The 25,705-nt window shown below is 40.2% G+C and overlaps 1 protein-coding gene across 5 annotated transcripts in view; it reads right to left on the reverse strand.

Moving 5' to 3' along the window:
* Window positions 1-371: 371 nt before the first annotated feature.
* The window catches only part of TSHR (thyroid stimulating hormone receptor), a 158,123-nt gene continuing 132,789 nt past the window's right edge, over window positions 372-25,705 (reverse strand). For all 5 annotated transcript variants that reach the window (XM_044391340.3, XM_057318324.1, XM_044391341.3 and 2 more), the window contains 2 exons: window positions 5,474-5,662; window positions 372-3,856 (listed from right to left, as the gene is read on the reverse strand). In XM_044391340.3, the coding sequence (XP_044247275.1) occupies window positions 2,443-3,856; window positions 5,474-5,662 (1,603 nt within the window). In that variant the 3' untranslated portion in view covers window positions 372-2,442. The remainder of the gene's footprint in view (window positions 3,857-5,473; window positions 5,663-25,705) is intronic.

The raw sequence follows: 25,705 nt of genomic DNA on the forward strand, positions 1-25,705 counted from the left end.
AAAGTAGATTATCCCTAAAGCAAGAGTCAGTAAACTTTGAGGGTGTTTTGAGAGACACTCCTTTGGGCAACATGTATAAACTTCAGGGCATGAATTTTGCGACATCTATTGTGATTGGCTTAAGGCCATTTACCCTTAGTGATTTGGGTCTATCTTTAGATAATTGAAAGCTGCTAGATAAATTAAACTCTGACCAAGTATTATAGATTTGTCATCTTCATTAGAGCACTATTTAAATTCCTAATGTCAATAATAAGCATATTATTTCTCTTAGCCATCACTGCCTGTCAATGGATCATAATTCAATTCATCATGAGTAAATTGTTCACATAAAGACCATTTATAATCAGGATACAATTTTATACTTGTTATTGATACTCAACAATTTATTTATTAATATGAATAAATTAGCAAATTTGCCAATTTTTTTCCTGTTTTGAGTTATAACACAGATAATGATAACCCTAAAAGAAGCTCACAAATTGCAAAAGCATTACTGTAGGACTCAGCACAATCATTTCATAGGAAGAAAATTTATTTCATGTTGTGAATGCAAATTTTAGTAATAATTGTGTTGAAGTTACTTTTCTAGGACTGTTTCCAAAGTGTTATTTCAACTACTCAAGATAATGTTTCAGAACATCACAGGTGAGAAACACATGCCAAAAAATAACACAACTGTTTAGTTTCGTTAGTTACAAGTGAACGGGTGGATAAGTCATGATTTCAAGTGTGTGTAATATTTCTATGAAGACGTCCAAGTCTCAATGATAATCAGAAATGGGTGTTGCTATGGGGATATCCTAGGTGAGTCAGGGGGACCATCTTTGGGGGCCCATTGGGCCCACTAACGCCACTCCACAGACTTAAAACAACAAAAGCTTTGAATTCCTTGGTGTGCTTCATGAGCACTGAGAAGCAAATGCCATCTCTGTTTGGGACGAAATTGAGGGGCTGTTTTGACAAATAATCTGGAGAGTCCATCTGTGGATAAAGACTGATCTTAACCATTTTAAGTAAGGGAGCACTGTTGGGGAATAGAGATTACGTCCAATGATCAACAGGTTGGAAAGAGCTAGCAGTTTCAGAGAGAAGAAACTTCTCTTGATAACTTTAGTGTTGCTTGAAGTGTTTGATAGCTTTAGTGCTGTATCGTGGGTTGGAAACAAGTAAGTAAAGAAATCAATCCCTGAAGACAAGTTAAATGTTTTCAGGTGAATCTGCACAGTGAAGTAGTAACTCTGAATAACCAAAATTTGCAAAGCTAGCTTTTATTCTATTATATGAACCGATCTGCTTTTGGCCTGATAATTGTAGCTGTGTAGAACTGGTAATTCGATGAGTGATTCACATCCAGCCCAGTATGATTCAGACATCATAACCAAAAAGGAAACAGAAGAAATTTCCTGGGTCATATGTCTAGGCTCCAAAGAGAAAGAGATGGCAGACCTACACGATAGGAAAAACTGATTCTTCTTTCTTAGTGCTTTTCTTTTTGGTCATGAAAACATGTTTTAAAGGAAAGGGATATACGTAGAGTTTTAAAATTGGAAGAGGCCATCCAGCTTTTTCATTTCTAGACTTAAAAGTGGCCCAGTGATTTGCCCAAGGGCCAGCAGTTACCGTGTGTCCAGGCTGCTTTATTAATCAATGGGTGATTTAGTGTGCTCTGCTCATAATTCCCACTTGCTGCTACTTAGAAATATTTCTAGAGTTCACGTCTTTTATTCTGTGAGAGTAGCCAAGAAGAACAGTTCTTAGTTTGCTCAGCCACATAAGCTGAAATATTGCCAGTTTTTTTTTTTTCCTGGGCAACACATAATAGTTGGGTCATATCAGGTAGATCCTTGTGAAGAGATGATTAATAGTTTCAGAGTCTGAAAAAACAACTCAAAGCTAAGCCTTCCCCTCCTTCACCTCATAATAGCTGCTCCATGCATGTATCCTGTTGGACTTTTCAGTTTTGAGGAATTCACATTGTCTTTGGTTGTATCCGGGAACATGAAGGCGGACCAAGCCAACATGGGGCTAATTTTATCTTGTGGTCACCAACTAAGTTAATAGCATTTGCCATTTGCTGAATCTTTAGTATGAAACGCTAGCTACAAGTGAGCAGCTCAATGCTGACCTGGTTGAGCCGATGTCTGTTGAGCATCTTACACGATGTTGTCACTGCAGTTAGCGTCAAGCAAGTTTTCTAGAAAGTGTCCATTATTTTGATATCACTTGGGATTCAGACATGCTGGTAGCCTCCCTTCCTTCTGGGAGGTAATGATTCAGTGGTAATGCTATCCCTTCTCCAGAGATGAACTTTTGCCCCAAGAAACATCACGTGCACAAGGGTTAGGTCAGCTGTCTTGTGTATGTAATGGGTTCAAATACATGTTCAAGAAACCAGCCTTTTAGAAGTTCCCCTACCAATGCGAGTAGTGTAGGGTCAGCTCACAAAACTGTTTGGTTATACTCTTTTGGGATTTGGCCCTGCTTATTTGGGGTTAGATGGGAGTTTTCAAGCAGTTCATAGTCATCCTGCACGTTGGGGAGACTTTGCCTCATATCCCGGGTAACCTTTTGGATCTGAATGCCAGTGCTGTTCTTCGGAGAAACCCTCTGGCCCCGGTATGCCTGAGCCTGGCGTTTACAGATGCCAAACTTGCTGAGCAGGATAAATACATCCCTCTGGAAGGCCTTCGTGAAAATAGCGTAGAGAAATGGATTGGCACAGGAGTTAAGTGGATAGAAGAGAACCAGCAAGATTTTGGAGTTGGTAACGGTGATGAGGGGCTTGTTCATCAGTGCTGACAGAGCGTAGAATGAGATTGGGGCCATGCACATGAAGTCAGTGAAGATTAACACAGCCATCCTTTTGGCAATTTTGGTGTCTTTGTCCCCCGGGTTGTACTGGGGATTTCGGACTGTGATGTAGATCTTCACGTAACAGGAGCAGACAATGATAAAGGCAACAATGTTGAGCAACAGAACAAGGATAATATATGCCAGGGCAAGAGGTGTCTCAGTGTCCATGGGCAGGCAGATGCTGACCTTGGCATAGCTGCTTATTCCCACCAAAGGGAGCAGGGCGAGCAGGAAGCAGCAAACCCAGCCCCCAACCATGATGGCATATGCATGCCTGAGGCGGATCTTCCGGTCCAGGCGCATGGCGAAGGTAATGGCATACCAGCGCTCCAGCGTGATGACTGTCAGTGTATACACTGACAATTCACTGGCAAAGACGGTGAAGAAACCAGCTGTGTTACACCCAGGGCCTGTCTGCCAGTCGATGGCGTGGTTGTAGTACTCAGAGTGAGTGTAGAGGTCTACGGAGGCGATGAGGAGCAGATACATCCCCATGCAGAAATCTGCAAAGGCCAAGTTGCACATGAGAAAGCGCGGGACAGTCAGTTTGTAGTGGCTGGTAAGGAGGATAATCAGGACAAAGACATTGCCCAGGAGAGCCAGCAGACTAACAAACCACACCACGATTCTCAGGAATTTGTAGCCCATTATGTCTTCACAGGGGTTGAACTCATCTGACTTGGGAGTACACACCATGTCTTCATTGCCCCCACACACAGTGTAGTCATAATGGCTATCAAAGGCCTGTAGGGTCTCTTCCTGAGGATTCTTTAGCTCCTGACCAAAACCGAGGATCTCATCTTCTTGTTCTTCAAAGAAGACGTAATAATGAGAGTTGCTGTGGGTATCCTGGAATTTGGAGTTGTCCTTGTACCCAGCATGGCTGTCACCCAGATACTCTTCATACTCCTGGTCAAAGGGGCCATTCAAAGCATTCACAGATTTTCTCTGACGCAGACTCCGAATACTGCTCTCATTACACATTAAGGACTCAAGGATTCTGCAAGGCAACAGAAATAAGTCACTGCTTGCCGAAAACCCCTAATGGTCCCCATAACACTTAGCAAAATAGGCTGAATATTTACTACGATCTACATGATTTGACAAGATTCCTCATGACCTAGTCAGGCCTGTTTCTCCTACATCATTTCCTATTACCCACCCCACCCCACTCAAGTGTCCCTTTCTCAGAGAGGCCTTCCCTGATCTCCCTAAATAAATTGTCCTACCTTATGTTTATTTCTTTTATAGTAATATCTGATATTTTCTTATTTGCTTATTTTCTGACTTCCCCTACTAGAGTGTAAACAAAATGCAAGAGGGCTCTTGTCCGACCTATTCATTGCTATGGGATAGGACAGTGCCAGCCACATAGTACGTGCTCAATAAATATTTATTGAACAAATAAATGGATACTATCATGCAGGCATGCTCATGAAAGTGAGATTTCATTTTTCACTAGCCCACCATACTGACATCACAAAGGATTCTTTAACTTGCTTCAGCTACTGTGATGTTGATTTATCTGTTGTGCTCTAGTTAAAATGTCGAATGGACTGCCTATTCCAAACTGTTTGGAGGTTAATGAGAAATCTGGGCCCTGCCCTTGAGATCCGCTTTAGCCTCCCACCCATCCCTGGTCCTTTTCTAGCCAGGGACACATGGCATCAGTTATCAAGCCTGCTATCACCAGCCCCCTACCCCACTTTTTGCTTTCTGCAGGTGTTAGGCCCATACTGGCTTTCTTTGCATAGCCATTTAACTTTCCCTTTTGTTTCTTCCCCCACAGTTAGATCCCAGTTTATTTCTGACCGCAAATATGAGTCAGCAAGCCAGCCTGTAGATATTGTATAGACACTGAGAAGAAGTGAATAAATGAGAAATGAAGGTGGTGATGGGACAACGGGATTACACGAGACGCAAGGGGGAATAAAGCGGAGTAAAAGTGTAGGTGAAGACAAGATGCAGAGAAAGCGTGGAGAGAAGAAGGCTGTCCCTCCTTTGCAGCTTGCAAGCAGCCTGATAAAATAATTCATAACACGCTGATATTTATCGAGAATTTAAAATATTCCAGGTCATTGCAATAGGTGTTTTCTATTCAGTTTCTCATTTAATCTTCCCAAAACCTCTGTGAATGATGACATTACAATCTCCATTCACAGAGGCTCAGGGAAGTTAAGTAAGTAGGCTGAAATAACACAACTAGAAAGTGGCAGAGCTCAGGTACAAAGCCAGCTGACTCCAAAGCCCACACACAGGTAACCAGTAAGCTGTGACATTTGCAAAGTCTTAATTGCTTGTGTTTCTAAGTTTGTCCTCATTGTTGTGGCATCTAATATGTGTTGAATCTGGAGACTAGGAATAGTGCAGTATAATCTCTATGAGATTCTACACGATTCCCACACCTCCCTGCTGTGATCCAGTGACATTGGTCTTATTTCTCATCTGCAGTTACTTCGAGTCTGCAGGGGCATTGTGTCCTATGGAGTTCATGTTTCTTATGGATGCTTTAATTCTTTCCACCTGGCTTTCAAACCACAGACCTTCCCCAAACCCAGAAATTACTTCAACTTCCACCAAGACCTCTTGTCACTTATTCCAGACACCTGCCATTTACCCTCTGATTTTCTTCTGATTCTTAAAAGCACAGCAGTGGCTCGGATAAGAAAGGTCGGCCCGTGTGAGTTGAAGGAAACTCAAGGAAAGTGGGAGTTTCTTTAGAGTCCATGTGTTTCTTGCTATCAATTCCTTCAAGTGCTCCAGGCCTTTGGATGGCAGGGCAGTGACACTGGTGTAAGAGACGTCCCTGGGAAGGAGAGAACACAGATCTGGTGAGCAGCCAGAGCCTTCTACTTCTTGACCAGATGGTCAAGTGAGCCTGAGATTAATAGGGGCTTGCTCCTTTCTGCTCTCGAACATAGACTCAGTTCTTTAGATCCTGCCAGTGGTCGAAGGAGGGCTATTTGGCTTCTCAGTTGATATGTTACAAGGGACTCCCCATTTTTACTACTTGGAATTCCGGTATGCATCAATACAAATAACAGTTTAGCAGATATTTTATTTATTGCAATAAACGCAAACTCTTGGAATCAGAGACAGATATCAATTTTGCTCCAGAAAATTACACCACATAACTACTAAAGGGTCTCCAGAGGCAAGAGAAATATATTTGAACAGGCTTAAACGGGACTGAATTGCTCTCAGTCTCTCTGAGGACTAGGGATTTGGGATTAATAAACTGCTCACTGATATGGACCAACACTAGTATCATGGAAATCCTTCTAATGATGCAGAATTTGGGAGTTATACCAGTTACATGGTGAAATCATGACTGAGAACAAACTCCCCAGAGTTTCTTTAGAAGGCTATAAGTGTATTTCATGGAAAGAAAACTCCAGTATTTATACTAATAATCTAAGATTATTTAGATTAATAATCTGAGAAATGAGATTTAAGATACTTCTAAAAACAATGGGGAGGGTGGTGAAGCTGGGAACATAGACATTAGTGTTAATTACTAAAGTAGAATTAATTCACATTGCAGTGTGACATTTCCTGTTCTTTTCTCAGTCCCAGAGAGTCCAGGTTATATGTTTTACTCCATCATTTTTACTTGCATTGAATAATAGCTTGAATAAAACCATGAATATTTAACCTAATATCTCTCATTTTGTATTTTATCAATTAAAATATTCACTAAATATTCTTATATTTTACATATTTTATAATGTTTACATTTTTTAAAGGCTTTATTTATTTATTTTAGAGAAGGGGAAGGGGTAGAGGGAGAGGAAGAGAAGCAGATTCCCTGCTGAGCATGGAGCCCAATGATGATGCGGGCCTCGATCTCACGACCCTGAGATCATGACCTGAGCCAAAAGCAAGAGTCTGACGCATAACTGAATGAGGCACCCAGGCACCCCTGCTTTACAATTCTTTAATAATTACAATTTAAAAATGTTTAATATAATAGTAGTATCTTCTTAGCAAGAAAATGCCAGTATTTACAGCTTTTTCCTCCATATCGTTGTAATTTGACTTAGCTGGGATTTATATACTCACAGTTCAAGGCTGCTAGAATTTGCTAGTCGTTTTTTATAAACATGAAGCTCTCACATCAAGCTCATTCTTATACAGAACAGTGATTCTTAGGGAAGGGTGTCACATTTGCTATTCTATTTTGTATGTACTTTAAAAATTCTATAATTTAGCGTTTCCTAAACTTGCCTGGTGGTAAGAATTACCCTTGGCTCTTATTACTATGTGATCCCAGGTAATTTTTAACATTAAGCAAGTACCTTTGGGAAACTGGCATGAATGAACAACTTTACTGTAGTTGCTGAGAGCTGAGGGATTTTGGAGCCAGCCACAAATGCTGTTGGGAAGTAAATGAAGCTAGACACTGCTCTCCTGCCTCATCGGTCCTTTTGATGCAGCATTTTCTCTTTTAGCCATGCTGTCTTCGAGGGGTTGCCATCTTTCTGCCTTCAGCTTTCTGAAAGCAACTTATGTGTCTCTTTATCCAGTGATGCTTTCATGTCAGTGAAACAAGAGAGCATCTCTTGGCTCATTTTCCCTGCTTTGCTGTCTGTTGGATACACTGATTGCGTGTGTTCATCTGAAAGAGTTTATCCTTCCAAGTACTGTGTTTGCATTTTAATAAATGTTTCTTGAGAGAACACTTTAGGAACCATTCCAGTTACTGACCTCCACACCAAACACCCCAAAACTAAGTGGCATCAAATGACAATCTTTTTATTATTAGCGTAGCTCTTTTGGGTCAGGAATTTGAACAGGGCATGGCAGGGATGGCTTCTCTCTGCTCCGTGATGTCTGGGGCTCAGCTGGGAAGACTTGAAGGCTGGGGCAAGTTAGTGACTGGGCTTGATATTATCTGCAGACTCCTTCCCTTGCATGTCTGGGCCAGAGTTGAGATGACTCAAAGCTCAGCTTAGCTGGGACTGTTAATGTGGCTTCCCCATGGGTCTTGGGCTTCTCATATCATGGCGGTCAAGTTCTGAGAGGGGGCATTTTGAGAGGAAGCATCTGTGGTGTCCCAAGAGAACTAGTAGATTTAAAGGTGGGGAACATGGAACCCATTTCACAATGGGAGGAGTGTCAAAGAATTTTGGGCCTTATTTTAAAACTTCTATAGTGATCCAAGTGGTGGGGATAGATAACATTGAGGCAGATATTTGGTGAAAACTGGCAATTTACCACTCTGCAAATCATTGTTTCTTGTTGAGGCACCAGCCTGGACCAGCATCAGAATTACCTGCAATACAGACTCCTGAGCCACGACGCAAACCAACTGGATTAGAATCTCTGATGGTAGGGCCCAGGAATCTGCATTATTTTATTTTATTTTTTTTAATGATTTTTTATTATATTATGTTAGTCACCATACAGTACATCCCTGGTTTCCGATGTAAAGCTCGATGATTCATTAGTTGCGTATAACACCCAGTGCACCATGCAATACGTGCCCTCCTTACTACCCATCACCGGTCTATCCCATTCCCCCACCCCCCTCCCCTCTGAGGCCCTCAGTTTGTTTCTCATAGTCCATAGTCTCTCATATTTCATTCCCCCTTCTGATTACCCCCCCTTTCTTTATCCCTTTCTTCCCCTACCAATCATCCTAGTTCTTATGTTCCATAGATGAGAGAAATCATATGATAGTTGTCTTTCTCTGCTTGACTTATTTCACTTAGCATTATCTCCTCCAGTGCCGTCCATATTGCAGCAAATGTTGAGAATTCGTTCTTTCTGATAGCTGAGTAATATTCCATTGTATATATGGACCACAACTTCTTAATCCAGTCATCTGTTGAAGGGCATCTCGGCTCCTTTCACGATTTAGCTATTGTGGACATTGCTGCTATGAACATTGGGGTGCATATGGCCCTTCTCTTCACTACGTCTGTATCTTTGGGGTAAACACCCAGTAGTGCAATGGCTGGGTCATAGGGTAGCTCAATTTTTAACTTTTTAAGGGACCTCCACACTGTTTTCAGGAATCTGCATTATTTAAGATGCACTCTAGGTAATTTAGAATCTCACTTCAATTCCTCAGAACATTTTTATGAAGCAGGTGGATATTAAAGCTGAGACAAAGAAAAGGAGGCATGTTATATCCAAAGAGATTCAGCAAACAAAGAGTGGAACCATAACTGTAATTAGGAGCTTGAGTTTGGGTTCAGTGCACTAGGAACTTTTCTCTACCCCCTATCATCAGGTCTCTGGAGTCTTTTGTGAACACAGATCCAGGTGCAGCAATCCTCCAGGGCCTCATTAGGAATCTGGGAGGGAGGAACTGATTCCATGGTTTGTCTGAGTGTCTTTAACAAACGTATCTCAGGGGCGCCTGGGTGGCGCAGTCGTTAAGCGTCTGCCTTCGGCTCAGGGCGTGATCCCGGAGTTCTGGGATCGAGCCCCACATCAGGCTCCTTTGCTAGGAGCCTGCTTCTTCCTCTCCCACTCCCCCTGCTTGTGTTCCCTCTCTCGCTGGCTGTCTCTGTCAAATAAATAAATAAAATCTTAAAAAAAAAAAAAAACAAAAAACAAACGTATCTCAGGTGGCCTCCAGTTGGGTCCCAGTGGGGCTGAATTGGGAGAGTGCTTGGACAGGCATGGAGAAAAGCAGGTGTTGGAAAATGTGTGTATAACTTATGATTGAGACATCTATAACATAATGAGAACTGGGCATGTAGTAGGTGTTCGATGAATGTCAATTCCTTTCTTGCCCAATTTCGGGTTTATTTCAGCACAAGTCAGAAACAAGGAACCCGGCAAATACAGCTCCAGGCCAGATCTTGACTGGTATATCCAACTGCTTATTTGACATCTCATCTTGGATGCCTCCTGGGCAACTCCACCCTAACAGGTCCATCCCAAACTTAGCTTTTGATCTCCCAGCCCCACCTAACCTATTCCATTTAACCTAGGGAAAAAAACCAAAAATCCTCTCTCCCCAAATCCCAAATCCATGTAATTGCTTCTCCAGTGTAAGCTCTCTAGCTTACACTGCAATAGCTTTCTTGTCTACCCTCCTTCCCTTCCAATGCATCCTCCACACAGCAGCCAGAGTAGTCAGACATAATATAGGGGTTGAGTAAGGTCGCTCTCCTGCTTAAAAGCTTTCAGTGACATCCCAATGTACCATGAATAACATTTACTCTTCATACCATGCCCTGTAATGTCCTGAAGATCTGGCCCTTGCCTACACCTCCAAGCTCATCTCAGGGACCTAAGGCCCCTTCTGCCCAAACTGGAATCTATCTGGAGCCATCTCAGTCCTCGCTGGCATAAGCCACTTGATGTAGCTCTGACTAGCCATTAGGCCTGCTGTTAACCTGAAGTGCTCCTGAGCTGCTATGCTTTCCTGATGCAGGCTGCTCCACTCCTGCTACTTTGGTACTTTATAGAGTCAAGCAAGGGGAACAATTGCTTTTTCCCCTTTTTTGGGATTTAACCTTTCTTGCAGAGATCTACAATTTTAATCAGATAGTCTGGCTGCTATCAGAAAGGCAGGTAGTTCTGTTATACTTGAAAATGGTTGTAGCACTTCCTCTCCACTCAAAAAATCCCAACTAGGATGATTCTTCCCTCCAAGCCTACTGGTGTTTATTTCCTCTTTTCTCTCCACCATCTTCTAGGACTTGTGTTTTCATGGAGTTTCTCTTGCCCTTGCCCAACGTTTATGCCAAGAATGTCTATAGTAAGATGCAATTGAACTACACCCTCTAATCAGATGTTAGCTTAGCTGTTTATATGTCTGTAGCTGTCTACAGTCTCATGGTTCTCATTACTACCACCTTAGTTTAGGTCTGAATTACATTTTGCCTGAGCTGTGTGAAAACTTCCTGATTGGTTTTAGAACCCACCTTCAGACTTAAGACAGAATGTTCTTTCTAAAACTTGGATCTCATTGTATTGCTTTCCAGTTTGAAGACTGTTCTGTTCACTGCCATATTTTTGGCACTTAGGCTGGTACTTGAAAGACAGAAGGTTCTGAATACATAATTGTCAGATGCTTCATTTTAAGAAGAGCTTTCATGTTTTCCTTTCCTTTTTAAAAGATTTATTTATTTATTTATTTGAGAGAGAGAGAGAGGGAGCATGTGAGCAGGGGTGAGGGGCAGAGGGAGAGAGAGAATCTCAGGCAGACTCCATGCTGAGCACAGAGCCCTAAATGGGGCTCAATCTCACAACCCTGAGATTACGACCTGAGCTGAAACCAAAAGTCAGACACTTACCCTACCATGCCACCCAGGCACCCCTTCTCTTCCTTTTTTATAGTGTATTTGAAGAAGCACACATAATGTTTAGAAGCATAGCTTTTAAATTCCGACTATCTGGATTTGATTCCTGGCTTCTGCACTTACTATCAGTCACTGAAGCCTTTTGTGCATCAGTTTCTTCATCTTGGCTTTGTTAAACAATAACTGACAGCGTGTTCTCAATAAATATCTATTGTCATTATTGTCATTATTGCTATGAGAAATGTTTTCCCAGATTTATCTCAGGTCACTAATGGTGGCTTTGTTAAAAGTTCTCTTCTGTTCCCTGAAATGTGTTTGGCTCCCCCAGACTCATTTCCACCCCCCTGGTTTATCTTGGTTTCGATCTTTCATGGTATAAGCATTCTTTGACTGGTGATCCTAGGTTGCACGTTCATGCTTAAGAGCGAGACCGAAAATCTGATTGGGAGCTTGTCCACTGGCAGACTCTGCTTTAGGGCAGTTGTGTGGGGGAGCTGGTCATTATGCTGTTGGACCCTAACATGCCATAATATGGAAGTCTCTTTTGTTTTAGAGTTTTTCAGATTCTTCAGGAAACAGACTTTAAATCTCTAGCTTAGAGGGGAGGTACTCTTGACTGCTGGCATTTTGCATGAAAAGGGCAGTGGGGTAACATTTCCAGATGTAGACTTTCAATAAATCCTGTCTTTAGTCCCATGTCTCATTTTTGCCACATGCCACACCCATCACCCCCCCCCACCCCGCCCCGTCCCATGCCCTTCAGATGTTCTGCAGGCAAGGCAGCTACCTCCAGATACATGCTTCCGGTGACTAGTACTCTTACATTCACCTTCCTTCTCCTCTGCCTTTTTTTCTTTTAGAGTTCTGTAGCTCGCCAGACCATCCATATATCCTCATCTGTCCTCTCCGTCCTTGTGGACTTATGTGTATTAAAAATTCCTTTCCAATTTTTTTAGGGGTCTCTTAGGAGGGAGAGGAAATAAAAGCTTAGGTTCAATGTATTACTCTTAATCATTACTCCATTTAGCATGTATACCTGCACAAGAGCTTAGAACAAATACTCGTTGAGTGCTGAGTCAGCCAGATGACTGGACAACTAAACAGTTTCCCATCTCTGGAGTTGATGGAGAGAAAGAGCCTCAGTCTGCCGAAAGCCCCGAACTCAACCAGGCAGGGATCACTTTAAGCTGTTTGAAATTGTATCTTTCCTCATTCACCAAAATTTTTATTCGACCACTTTGAATCCAGGATTTATTAATAGTGTACCTTCTTTTCTAAAATAAAACTTTCAAAATGTAGAATTAAAAATTTTGTTTTCCAAGTGAGAGAATATGGAGAGTAGCTATCAGCAATAAAGGGGTCTGAAATGATTTGCGAGTACAGCCATATGGAGGGAAACCTGCAAGCTGGAGGGCTGCCCTCTCTCTTAGTGACCTGAGCACTTTCCACAAAGGGCTCATCAAGTGATGGGCTCTGAGCTTCCTGAGAATTTGTCTCTAGCAAGTATTTACTCACAAAACAGAATGCAGCTGAGCTCAGCCTGGCAGACAGTTGGAAGCCTAATTGTCTAGCTCATGGGAACCATCTCAAGTGAAGTGTCTAATGAAAGTAACAGGACATGAATTTGGAGAGGGTGAGATCTGCAGGGTTATACACAGGGCAAGAATATCACGGAGTCTGAATGATGCCAGGAAGACATAAAACAGCCAATTGATATTCGATGTCATACGAAGAACAAATTGCTCCTCAAGCAATTATGTACCCTAACATCCCCAAACACTGGAACAAATTCCATTTTTGTGAGATGTATTGTCATTATTATTTAAGATGAACCTTTGATGACTTCAGTTGCAGTGAAGTAAGCACTACTTAGCTTGCCAGTGCTTCGGTAGCAATTGCAGGTCTCTTATGTTTGCTTGTAATAAATGTGGGCTTTTTTCTAAAGGTCAATAGGCAGAAGCTGACCCATTAGAGATGTGTAGTCACATTTGCAAATTGGTAGATGAAATGCATCTAAAACAGAAAGAAGATTAATTTACTGCTTAAAAGGCAGTTTAACTAATTTATTAATGCTGACTCAGAAATACATTAAGGGATTAAAAGTTTTGCATTCATGAGAGTGACCCTGATTGATTATAAGGATTTAAAAACATGATATGAATTTATTCAACAAATAGTTATTGATTGCTTTCTACATATTGATCTCTGATGCTAGGAGCTAGGGCTATAGCAGTAAACTAAACAGGCAGAAATTCTTAATCTTCTCATGCTTATATTCTAGTGGAAAGAGAGGGACAATTGAAAAAAAAAACACAGAGTATATTTGATAATAATAACTATGGGGAAAAGGAATACGGAAGAGGAAAGGAAGAGCTCAAAAGTGGGGGTGCAATTGGGGAGGGTGTCAGGAAAGGCCTCAGGGAGGAGATAGTAGAGCAGAGGTCTGAAGGAGGTGAGGGAGAAAAGCATGTTGATATATGAGGCAAGAACAACACAGGCAGACATGCCAGCTAGTGCCAAGGCCCTGAGGTGAGAGTGTACCTGCTGTGTTTGGAGAAGCAAGGAGGCCAGTGTGGTGGGGGCTGAGACAGCGGGGGAGTAAGAAACATGGGAGAAGTCCGAGATGTAATGGGGAGCCAGATTATGTGTGCATAGTAGGCCATCAGAAGGACTTTGTCTTTTTATCAGAGTGAGATCGAGAGTCTTCAGAGGAATGGTGTAATTGGACTTATTTTAAAAGGATCAATCTGGCTATTGCTTTGAAAGTAAACCAAAGAGAGCAAAGGGTGGAAACAAGGAGACCAACAATAGAGAGGATGATGCCTTGGACCAGAGGGGGAGCACTGGAGATGCTGAGAATGGCTGAAGTTTGTATAGATTTAAAAGGTAGAGCCAATAGAACTTTCTCATGGATTGGATATGGGTGGGAAAGAGGGGAGTCAAAAATGACTCTGAGATTTCTGGTCTGCAACTAAAAGAATAGAGTTGCCATTTCCTGAGATGCGGAAGTCTGCAAGTGAGGCAGGTGTGGAGGGAGAGATCAGGGCCTCAGTTTTGGACAGGCTGAGTTTGAGATGCCTGTTAGACATCCAGATGGTGAGAGTAATAAGCATCATGGAGGAACACAGTGCAGGGAAGTGCGATGAAGAGTGGTGGGCAGCTTGCAAATTTAAATAGGGTGTTCAGGGAAGACCTCAACAAGAAGATAACTTTTAAGCAAAAACTTGAAGGAGGTGAAGTAGCAAACCTCTTGGATATCTGGGGAAAGAGCCTTCTATATAGAGAAGACAGTGCACAACCCCTAAGTGGAACTGTTCAGTGTGGCTGGCGTGGCGTGATGAGGAGGGAAGAAGTAGGAGGTGGAATCAGAGAACAGGTCATGGGTAGGAGGCTGTTACAGCGATGTCTTTGAATGCTATTTGTGAGGACTTTGGCTTTTTTCTGAGGAAGATGCTAAAGACCTGGACCATTTTAAGCAGAAATTTAAGAAAATAGTCTAGCAAAGTTGGAGAACAAGAGATGCAGAAATAATCCCATGTGAGAGGGATTAACCTCGTGTGCAAGGAAGCGATGGTGTTTCTGGGTTAGTTAGTGCTGGATTTGCATTCTAGAACCATCACTTATGTCCACGTGACCTCGGGAACTTACCTAACATTTCTTTTTCTTTTTTTTTTTTTTTTAAGACTTTGCATGTCTTTTTTTTTTTAATTTTATTTATTTATTAGACAGAGATAGAGACAGCCAGCGAGAGAGGGAACACAAGCACGGGGAGTGGGAGAGGAAGGAGCAGGCTCATAGCGGAGGAGCCTGACGTGGGGCTCGATCCCGTAACGCCGGGGTCACGCCCTGAGCCGAAGGCAGACGCTTAACCGCTGTGCCACCCAGGCGCCCCAACATTTCTGCACCTCCGTTTCTCATTCGTTAAATAGGGATAATAACGCCTGCCAGTGAAGAGTTAAAAAGGCTCAATGCGATCTACTATCTGTAAAGAACCGAGAACACAGCGGAAGCTCAATAATGGCTGCCATTAATAATAAGAAAATGTCAGTCCAAAGATGCAGATTATCATAAACTTCTAATCTTTCCCTGAAGTCTTTGTGTATATATAAAATTGCTTTGTAAGTCAGATATCACTTGTTATCCTCTTTTTCTCCCTCTCGAGTTTATATAATTACATTTCTTTTTTTTTTTTAAGATTTTATTTATTTATTTGACAGAGATAGAGACAGCCAGCGAGTGAGGGAACACAAGCAGGGGGAGTGGGAGAGGAAGAAGCAGGCTTCCAGCGAAGGAGCCTGCTGTGGGGCTTGATCCTGTAATGCTGGGATCATGCCCTGAGCCAAAGGCAGATGCTTAACGACTGAGCCACCCAGGTGCCCCTATATAATTATGTTTTTTTTAAGCCTGTAGCTTCCATGACCTGTGAGACAAAATCTCACAGAGTTTACTATCTTAGCATAATGGATTCTTCAAAGACAAACTATCCATATACTGTAATTCAGTAAGTTCGGCTCTCTACCACACAATGACGAGAGGAAATGGTGGCAATTTATTGCCAATAGCCAGATGCTAAACACAAACCTATCCTTGTCCTCAGTGTTGAATCCTCTCTCCCTCCTCAACACACATACACAATGACCATCACCACAGTGGCTAAAGGATTGACCTCAATGCTGCTTGTGAGAAATGAAAAGTCCAATTTCTTTTAAGGTGTTTATTTCCTTTAGACTCAAGAGCAGAACAGAATTAACGAAATGGATTTCAGTGACTTGACAGAAATATTGTGTCGGAATGAAAACCCTTAACTACCTTATTTCCTTCCATCTGTCCTAAGAGCAAAAATGTCAGAAGAATCAAAGAATTTAGCACTCATCCATACTTACTTGGGAAGAACTGAGTGCCTCATTGTATACACCAAAAACTGCTTCTTGTGCTTATGTTATGGGTTATTTATTGAAAAATTTAATCCTAGGTTGATTTACCCCTCCTATCAGTAAGCCTATTGCCAGCATCTTCTAATTAATTATAAAATCATGAGTATAACTTTCTACATAACATTATATTTGCCTTGGCTATTTGGCCCTATGCAATCTTATTTTTCTTCTTTAACCGCACAAGTAATTGAGACTTGATATGGGTGACATCACCAAAAAATATGAGAAAAGTAGTGTTAGAGAGGTCAGAATTCTTTGGGGTCGATGGGATGAAATAAAATAGTTTATATACAAATGTTTAGCATAGAGCCTAGCAGGCACTTACGAACGTGTAGACCACCTACACCTAAAGTTGCAAAGAAAAAGTACTCCTACGTACTTTTTGTTCTTAAGATTTTTCACTGTTGAGGATTCCTGGCTAAAGAGCAGTGATAAGTTAATAAAACTGTTCAGAATTTATATGATTTAGAATATTTTGCAAGCATTTTTTTCCCCCTAGAACTCAGACTCAGCGAATCTTCTTTCATGTTCTATCGGTTTTGATCAAGGTGACAAGCTCTTACTTAAAGAATTAACTTTAGCAAAACCATGTTACAAGAAACAGTTAATGGGTTTGTGAATTATTCTTTCTTAGAGATGAAAAGTCATTCCAGTTTACTTTTCAGCTTGGCGTAGATATGAAAACATTTATTCAGACTGAATCCCCTGGAGTAAGATGCATGATCATTTGAGGCCACTGCTCTAGGACAGTGGCGCTCAGTGCTTTGGAGAACTTCTCTTTTAGTTAAAGTAAGAGACTTTTGAGGATGATAGTAGTTGCACTTTTAGTCAGTTGAAGAAATACAAATGTTTCTACGACCTTGAGGACCTTTGTCATAACGCCATCATCTCTCTCCTACCAAGAGTCAGCACTCTAGTTTGGGAATGCTCTGTAAATGTATATGCAGAAATGTAAATTTCTCTAAAACGTAACCCTACCATGACGGATCGCTGTGGCTTTAAGTATTAGCCCTGTTTTCTCATATCAGTGGCTACAGTAGTAAGCGATGCTACTGGTCAATAAATTTGGATCTTTTGTGTGTTATCCAACCATCCTGAGTTGTTGACACAGCTCTCCCAGTCTGAAGATTCCTAGGGCTGAAGTAGACTATCCTCTTGTGATCAGCAAGAAGCCAGCATGCACACAATTCTGGAAAGGTAGCTGTCTACTCTTTCTCCTCCACTTCTTCTGTGACCTTCCTCATAGCTCTCAAGGGCTCCACAAAATGGTCACAAGCCACCTCCTTGTCTCTGGAGACACAGCTGTGTGTCTTAGGAGGGAGGGGTGACCTGCTTCCGTTGTTTGCCCAATAACTTGGCTCCCGTGGCACAGGTCTGGCTTGATACCCAAGCCGGGAACTATAAGAGTATGTTTATCTTTGCAGCTTATTTCTCAGTCCCGTGAGCAGAGCAGCCGAGCAGACAAACCTCCTCTGGTTTTCTACCTTAGGAGGTTCCCTTCCTCTCCAAGAGAGCTGCTTGGCATGCACAGAAAGGAGACAAATGGTGCCAGGCTGATTAGGTCTTTGGGTGCAATCTCCCTGCTCTCTGGGGAGGTCCAGTGCCTGCCAAATAGCCAGGAGGTGCAGACGAGCAGTCACGGCACAGTGGCTGGGACACGAGTATTCAGGACTAAGACAGTAAGGGCCGAGGGTGTGCAAAGGTGAAGGAAAGAAGATGGGGGTGCGTTGAAGAGGGCCACAAACTGGAATGGATTATATAGCTATTACTAATATTTGCATGCTAATTCTTCAGTGAGCCATCCTTAACTTCCTGAGTCAGGTCATGTTCCCCATAATATGATTTCAACACAACACAGTTTTCCAACACCACCCTTTGGCCCAAGTTATGTTTTGTTGTTCTTTTTGTTACTAATCTTTGAACACATCCTGTGTTTTTCTATAGACTTGCCTTTGTTCTTTCTCTCATAACTCCATCTCTGTCTGTTGCAATTCTACCCCTCATCTGAAAACCATCTCAAATATCACCTTTAATGAGCCTTTGCTGGTCACCCTACCTAGAAATGGTATCTTGATTCTCTAACTACCTCTCATGGCTCTTTTTACATTAAACTTATAGTTGCTTATGCACATTTCTCCTGAATTTCACTGTAACCTCTTTATTTATTTTTAAAGATTTTATTTATTTGAGAGAGAGAGTGAGAGAGCAAGCACAAGCAGGGGGAGCGGGAGGGGCAGAGGGAGAGGGAGAAGCAGACTCCACACTGAGCAGGGAGCCAACTTGGGGCTTGATCCTAGGACCCCGGGATCATGACCTGAGCTGAAGGCAGACTCTTAACCGACTGAGCCACCCAGGCGCCCCAACTGTAACCTCTTTAAAAGCAGAAGTTGTGTCTTACCCCTATAACATTCATGGAGTTCAGTAGGTGCTCAGTAAAATGCCTGCAGAATAAGTGAGTAAATGAACACTTTGATGAGTAAGCTTCAGATTAGCTATTTCTCCTTAGAAAGGAAAAAGAAAAGGGAAAGAGAGGATAACTATGGATGGTAGAGGGCTGGGGGTTAGGACTAAAACTGACTTCATTTAGGCCTAAAATTCACTCAGGATCACAACTCAATAATAAAAAGACAACTCAATTAAATAAGGTAAGATATTTGAACAGACACTTGACAAAAGATATACAGATGGTTACTAGGTACATGAAAAGATGCTCAACATCATTAATAATCAGGGAAAAACAGAGTAAGCCACGATGAGATACCACTTTATAGCAACTAGAATGGCTAAATCAAAAAGACTGACAAAATAACAGGTTAGTGAGTGTGAAACTTTCATACCACTCTGGTTTGAATAGAAAATGGGATTTTTGGGGGGACAGTATTTCCTACAAAGTTAAATGTACATCTATCCTGTGACCTGACAACTTTACTCCTAGATTTTTACACAAGAAAAACAAATAGATCTGTGGTTGTCTATAGAAGCTGGGGCATGAGGGGAACTTTCTGGGTGATGAAAATGTTCTAAGCCTGGACTAGGATACAATAACATAATTTTGTCCAAACTCATCAAACTGTACACTGCATGTTATAGTATGTAAATTATACCTCAATAAAAAATAATTTTATCCAGGATCAACCTAGAAAATCATGTATTCAGCATACCTGTGGACCTCAGACACGCCAAAAAGAACTCTGCCACCATTTTTCAGCCACCTAATAGTATGATTTTGTGAAGATCATTGAGTAAAGAAAAGAACATAAAAAGCTTATTCTTTTGTAAACCAAGATGGCAGTGCCATGACCTTTAGATTTTAAATGATTAATTTGATCAGCTAACAGCAACAAAAGTTTATTTTTGTTGAGACATGTTCTAGAAACTCAAGGATATTGTTACAGAGATGTCCTCTTCTTGGGAGATACTTATAATAGTAAGTGGGACTATTATAGTAATTTTCAATAGTAAGTTAAGTGCTTATTAATGTGGGTTACATAATTTAGACCTTAGAGAACTCTGGTTATTATGGAAGGCATTGCATTTCAGTGTGTTCTTTCCTTTGGGATTATAAACACCAAGAGCTTCTCTTTCAAAATAAGATTAAACGAAAACAAGATAATCAAAAATGGAAAGCATAAAAATGGAAAATGAGATTGCATATCCTGACTGAAAAAATCAATAAGTAAAAAATATTAAACTCCTGAACTAAATTTAAAAGGGTATTTTTTTTTTCAAATAGCAATGATTGGAGAATAGATCTCACTTTAGATGTTGCACCTGTTTTGAATTAGATTCTTTTTTGAGAAGTGACCTTGAAAAAAGATGGTAAAATGAATGGGCAAGTTTGACTGTTTTTGTTGACTGTTAGAAATGACTGTGTTCTAATATCTTTATGAAGCAGAAATATGTATACCATCCATTTCTATTCTTTTTAGTTGGAGTTTAGGATTTTCCAAGCTTGGCTTTTATACCAAATCACAGCCATACTCATGGCTATTTGGTATGAGGTTACAATTTATCAAATATTTATTGAGTACATGCTGTCTAGTCTTTTGAAGTGGGGGAATTACAAAAAGTGTAAGACATAATCGATTTCCTTAGGATCTTAAAATCTAGTTAATGGGGAGAAGGTTTGTGGGAAATACAGTAACAAAGATTTTGACAAAAGTTCAAGACAAGAATTAAGGTGATGTCATAAAGCCACACATAGTTAGTTAATACATGCATTTTAAGACAACTGTGCTTGAAATTTGAAAAGTGAGATTGAACTCTTTGTCCACTCTGTATTTTCCTGCTACTGGCTTTTCAAATGCTGCCATCTCCATTGTCTTCTCTCCCTGTGCTTTGTGGTTTTCTTTTTAAATTAAATTCTGATTTTCATTAAAATAATGTGTGGACCTATTTTAAAAAGCAACTTACACTGGAAGCTTGGTAATACAAACAGCAGGCCGCTGGGCCATTTCTCCCCGCAGTCTGCTTTCTGATGCCCCGGAAACAACTACTTTTAACTTTTCACAGGTATTTTTTTCCCATAATTGTAAATATTTCTCGATTTATTGGTTTTTTGATTCACCCACTGACTTCCTGCTATGGAAGATGAGGATTTAGCTCCCTTCCATTACCCCCCACACACATTCTCCTGACACTCCCTCTAATCTCCCAAAATAGTTTTAGGACATATTTGGTTAAACCTAGATTTAATATTTTGCTCATTACAACTCTGCATATCCTGATTTCATTTCCTTTCTTGTGTAGCTTTCTTTCTTTATGAAATCTCTCTCTGTCTTTTATTTACATACCTTGGTTTGAGCGGACCTCTTGCTAAGTCTTGCATATGCTCCAAAATTCTCTAAAACATCTACCAAAACAGTTTTTCATACAGTCAATCCTGTGTGGCTATCACAGCCTAGCAATTCATTTTACTTCTAGAACTTTCTCCTGGAGCTCTCCTTCAGCTCTAGGGTAGACTTCTTAGTCTCAAGATTTCCAGGACCTCTGGTCATCCTCCTGGGAATTCCATTTGTTTCTTTCCTGTGTTAATCACTGTTTCTGAATTCCTCATTTTTCTCTTTCTTTTCTTTCCAAGAAAAGGTGAATAGGAAATCAGGTTTTTGAGACTTTTCATGTCTGAAAATGTCTTTATTTTACCTTTATCCTTGATAGTTTGGAAATCACTTTCCCTCAGAATTTGAGGGATGTATTCTATCATTTTCTATCTTTCAGTGTTACTGTTAAGAAGATTGATGGCATTCTGATTCTTCAATCTTTACAGGTAACGTGATTTTTCTCTTTAGAAGCTTCTAGGATATTCTCCTTATCACAGCATTTTCATAACTTAGGAAGTACCTCCATGAGCTCTTTTTCATTCACAAGAATTCTTTCTGGGTCTTTTTATTCTGAAAACTCATTTCCTTCATTTATGGGAAAACATCTTCCACAATTTCCTTTTTTTGTTTTTATTTCCCCCTCCTAAAACTTTTGTTACTTGGGTATTGGACCACCTAGTTTGAACTTAAAATTTTCTTATCTTTTCTCTCCTCTATTCCATATCTTATTTTTGTGTGTTCTCTTTTCTGGGAGATGTTTTCCACTCTATCTTTGAAAACTGCTTAATTTTGTGTGTGCCTTGGCTATCATATTTTTCCTCCACTATAAACAAAATCAGCTGACAACAAAATGGGAAAATGTACTTACAAATGATATCATATATAAAGATATAATAACTATGGTCTATAAATAACTATAAAAATTTTAGGGCAAGGAAACATAAAACCTATTAGGAAAAATGTGGAAAAAATAAGAATAGATATACTTAACCAGACAAAAAGATAGCAAGATGTCCAACCATACTCATAACTAGAGAAATGTGAAGTAAAACTATATGGAGATACCATTTCTTACCTATCACCCATAAGAATGTTAGACATTAAAGAAAGCCTGTGAAGAGACAGACACTGAATAATTGGTTGGTGGAACTCAGACTGATAAAAACCCTTTGTGGGAATGGGCTGTCAAAATATCCTAAAGTTGGGGGCGCCTGGGTGGCTCATTCAGTTGGGTGTTTGCCTTGGGCTCGAGTCATGATCCTAGAGTTCTGGGATCAAGCCCCACATTGGGCTCCCTGCTCAGTGGGGAGTCTGCTTCTCTCTCTCTCTCAAATAAATAAATAAAATCTTAAAAGAATACATCCTAAAGTTATATATGCATTTACCTATGACCCTAACTACCATATTTTTCATTTCCAAGGACTCTTTCTCCCCCCCCAGGTTTATTGAGATATAATTCACATATAGCATTGTGTAAGTTTAAAGTATACAATGTGATGATTTGCACAATATATATGTACATATTGTGAAGTGATTAACACAATAAGTTAGTTAACACATCCATTACCTCACACAGCCAGCATTTCTTTTTGTATGTATGTGTGGGGAGAACTTTTAAGATCTCTAAGCATCTTTTAAGTATACAATACAGTATTATTATAGTCACCATGCTGTACATTAGATTCCCAGAATTTATTCAGCTTATAACTGGAAATTGTGTACCCTTTGACCAACATTTCCTCATTTCCCCCACCCTCTGCCCCTGGCAACCAATCTACTCTCTGTTTCTATGAGTTTGGCTTTTATAAATTCCACGTGTAGATGAGATCCTATAGTATTTGTTGTTCCCTGTCTGACTTATTTCACTTAGCATAATGGCCTTAAGTTTCATCCATGTTGTTGCAAATGGCAGGATTTCTCATGACTGAGTAATGTTCCGTTATATATATATACACATACCATCTTTTCTTTATCTATCCATTCATTGATGAACACTTAGGTTGTTTCCATGTTTTACTTATTGTAATAATGCTGCAATGAACATGGCAATGAAGATATCTCTTCAATGTAGTGATTTCATTTCCTTTGGATATACACCCAGACGTGGGATTGCTGGATCATGTGATAGTTCTAATTTTAATTTTTTGAGGAACTTCTGTACTGTTCTTTGTAATGGCTGTACCAGTTTATTTCCCTACCAACAGCACGCAAGTGTTTCTTTTTCTTCATATCCTTGTCAGCACTTGTTTTCTCTTCTCTCTTTGATAATAGCCATTCTAACATGTGTGGGGTGACATCTCATGGTTTTGATTTGCATTTTCCTAATAGTTACTGATGCTGAACACCTTTTCATGTACCTTTTGGCCATTTGTATGTCTCCAAAACTTATTCAACTTGTAACTGGAAATTGCCTCTTACTTGGAGCTTTGGAAATATGCCTGTTCACCTTCTTTGCCCATTTTTCAATTGGATTATTTATTTTATTGATTTGTAAGAGTTCCTTATATATCTTGGGTATTAACTTCTTATCAGACATATGATTTGCAAATATTTTTTCCTATTCTGTAGGTTGCCTTTTCATTTTACTGAGTGTTTACTTTGCTGTGCAGAACCCTTTTCATTTAATGTAGTCCCACTAGATTATTTTTGCTTTTGTTGCTTGTGCTTTTGGTGTCATATCTAAAAAATCCTTGCTAAGACCTATGTCAAGAAAGTTTTCCCTGTGTTTTATTCTAGGAGTCAAAAGCTTTTTCTTGTTTTCAGAATATTACTATATAAGGAGTTAAGTTATGGATGAAAAACTATCTCTCTGAGGATATTTGTTATAATTTTTTATTAAAGCTTTCTGTTTCTTGCTTTATCTCTATTCCTTTAAAATTCCCTTCTCTGTTCTAGTCTCTGTTTTTCATGTCAACAGCTTTCCCCTAAGGTTTGGAAATCCTTGGATGTGTGTTCATATTTGTGGGGGAGGCTTATGGAAAGCTCTGCGTGTGTTGGTTTGTTGCCTGATGGGCTTTACTTCTGTGTCTTTGGGGAAATATCAATGAGCATTTTTGTAGGTTTCTTCTTTCCTTGGGGTTGTCAGCCTCCCCAGAACTGTAATCTCCTATTTGGAAGGTATTAACTTTGATGATAGCATTCTGTGAGTTGAATAGATAAGAAACTTGTTGGTCTTGCATTTTAGTATGTAAACTTTCACATAATCCTGTTTGCAGAACAGTGCTTCACTTTTACCTCAACTGTGCCTATTATCCTTCAACTGTGGTGATGACATTTTAACAGAAAGTAGACTCTACTTTTCTTCTGGGGTCAATAAAAAGTAGTTGCTCACCTGTGCAGGGTGGGAGAGGAGTTCTAGGGAACAGGTGAAGTTCTTAAAGCCTTCCAACTCCAGTGTCACCTATACACCCACCTGAAGAATACTTATGATTTAACTGATGAAATATTTCCTAGATTTAGTGATTTTGAATCAGCATAGTTAGCATGCAGTTCTCTCTTGATTTTTCAAGACACTACTTACTCTCTTGGTTTTTCAAGACCACTTACTTATATGTCACTTCTTCTACTCACTTTGTCATTGAGAATTTATGCTTTTTAATTTATGCTCTTTTTTCATAAAGTACTCCCATTTTAATATTATTTAAGGAAGGAGCAGGGAAAATTACTTTGTTGGGGAGGGATATCAGAAGTCTCCATTCTATCCATTTATTGAGATTTCCTCCATACTCACATCTCCCATTACCACCTACATTCCAAAGCATCTCGAATACATCTCTAGCCCTAATCTCTCGTTACTTTCAATCTGTAGACATCACTGGTTGATTATGTCACGTGTGCCTCATCATGTGACTGATATTTAAATGCTAAGCATTTACAGAAGTGTGATTCAAATATTTATTGTATACTGTATCAATTTTGCAAACATTTGTTAAATTAGCACTGTGTTTCAGGCATTGTAGGATGAAGTAGAACTGTAGAAATAAAACAGACATAATCCTGCCCTGTAGGAACTCCCAGAGAGATAGACAGAAACATGTTACTGCTGCTTTGAGATACATATATAGAGGTACTGGAGTATAGAAAAAGAAATGTTTATCTTTACCTAAGGAGAAGAAGGGTCAAGAATGACTTCAGAGAGAAGGAGATTTTTGCTTAAATATCAAAGTGGTAGTAAGTACTCATCAGACAGATAAGGCTGTGATAGGATTTTTCAAGCAGTATGAAAAACAGGAGTTTAACATAGCCACAAATGTAGATTGGAGCATTAGGGGTGCTAATATGGATGGATCACTGGTCGGGGGTGTCTAGGGTGGGAGAGACAAAGCTGAAGATTATAAAAGAACCTTGCATACCATACCAAGATCTTTATCCTGAGGGGTATGGGAGACCAGCATTACGTGTTAAGATCCTAGAGTAGTGCTACTCAAAGCATGGTGCCCATTGGCTAACTTATTCTTTAGTCCTTGACAAGAGAGTAAGAAGCTTATGGTATAATGCAAGCCAACTACTTCATGAAGCACACTGTTTAGTTGGGGCAACTTTGCTCTCACAGGAAGATTTTCTCCATAAAGGAAGCTATAGTTTGATGTAAATTCTGGGGCCAGCCATTCACCTTGTAGCAGACCCCCAGTGTGAGTGGTTGTAGTCTTCATCACTGGCCTTTAAATTCTTCCAATGTCACATATTCACAAGTAAAAAATGTTTGAGTATGTGCTTTTAACATATGTGCATTTATGAGCTTTACACACACATATTACTGTAATACATGTTATATACATTACAAAAGCACTAAACATACATTTTAAAAGGACAAGATAAAAATAAATAATAC

Source organism: Ursus arctos, unplaced genomic scaffold (genome assembly GCF_023065955.2).
Source record: "Ursus arctos isolate Adak ecotype North America unplaced genomic scaffold, UrsArc2.0 scaffold_25, whole genome shotgun sequence".
NCBI classification, from domain to species: Eukaryota; Metazoa; Chordata; class Mammalia; order Carnivora; family Ursidae; genus Ursus; species Ursus arctos.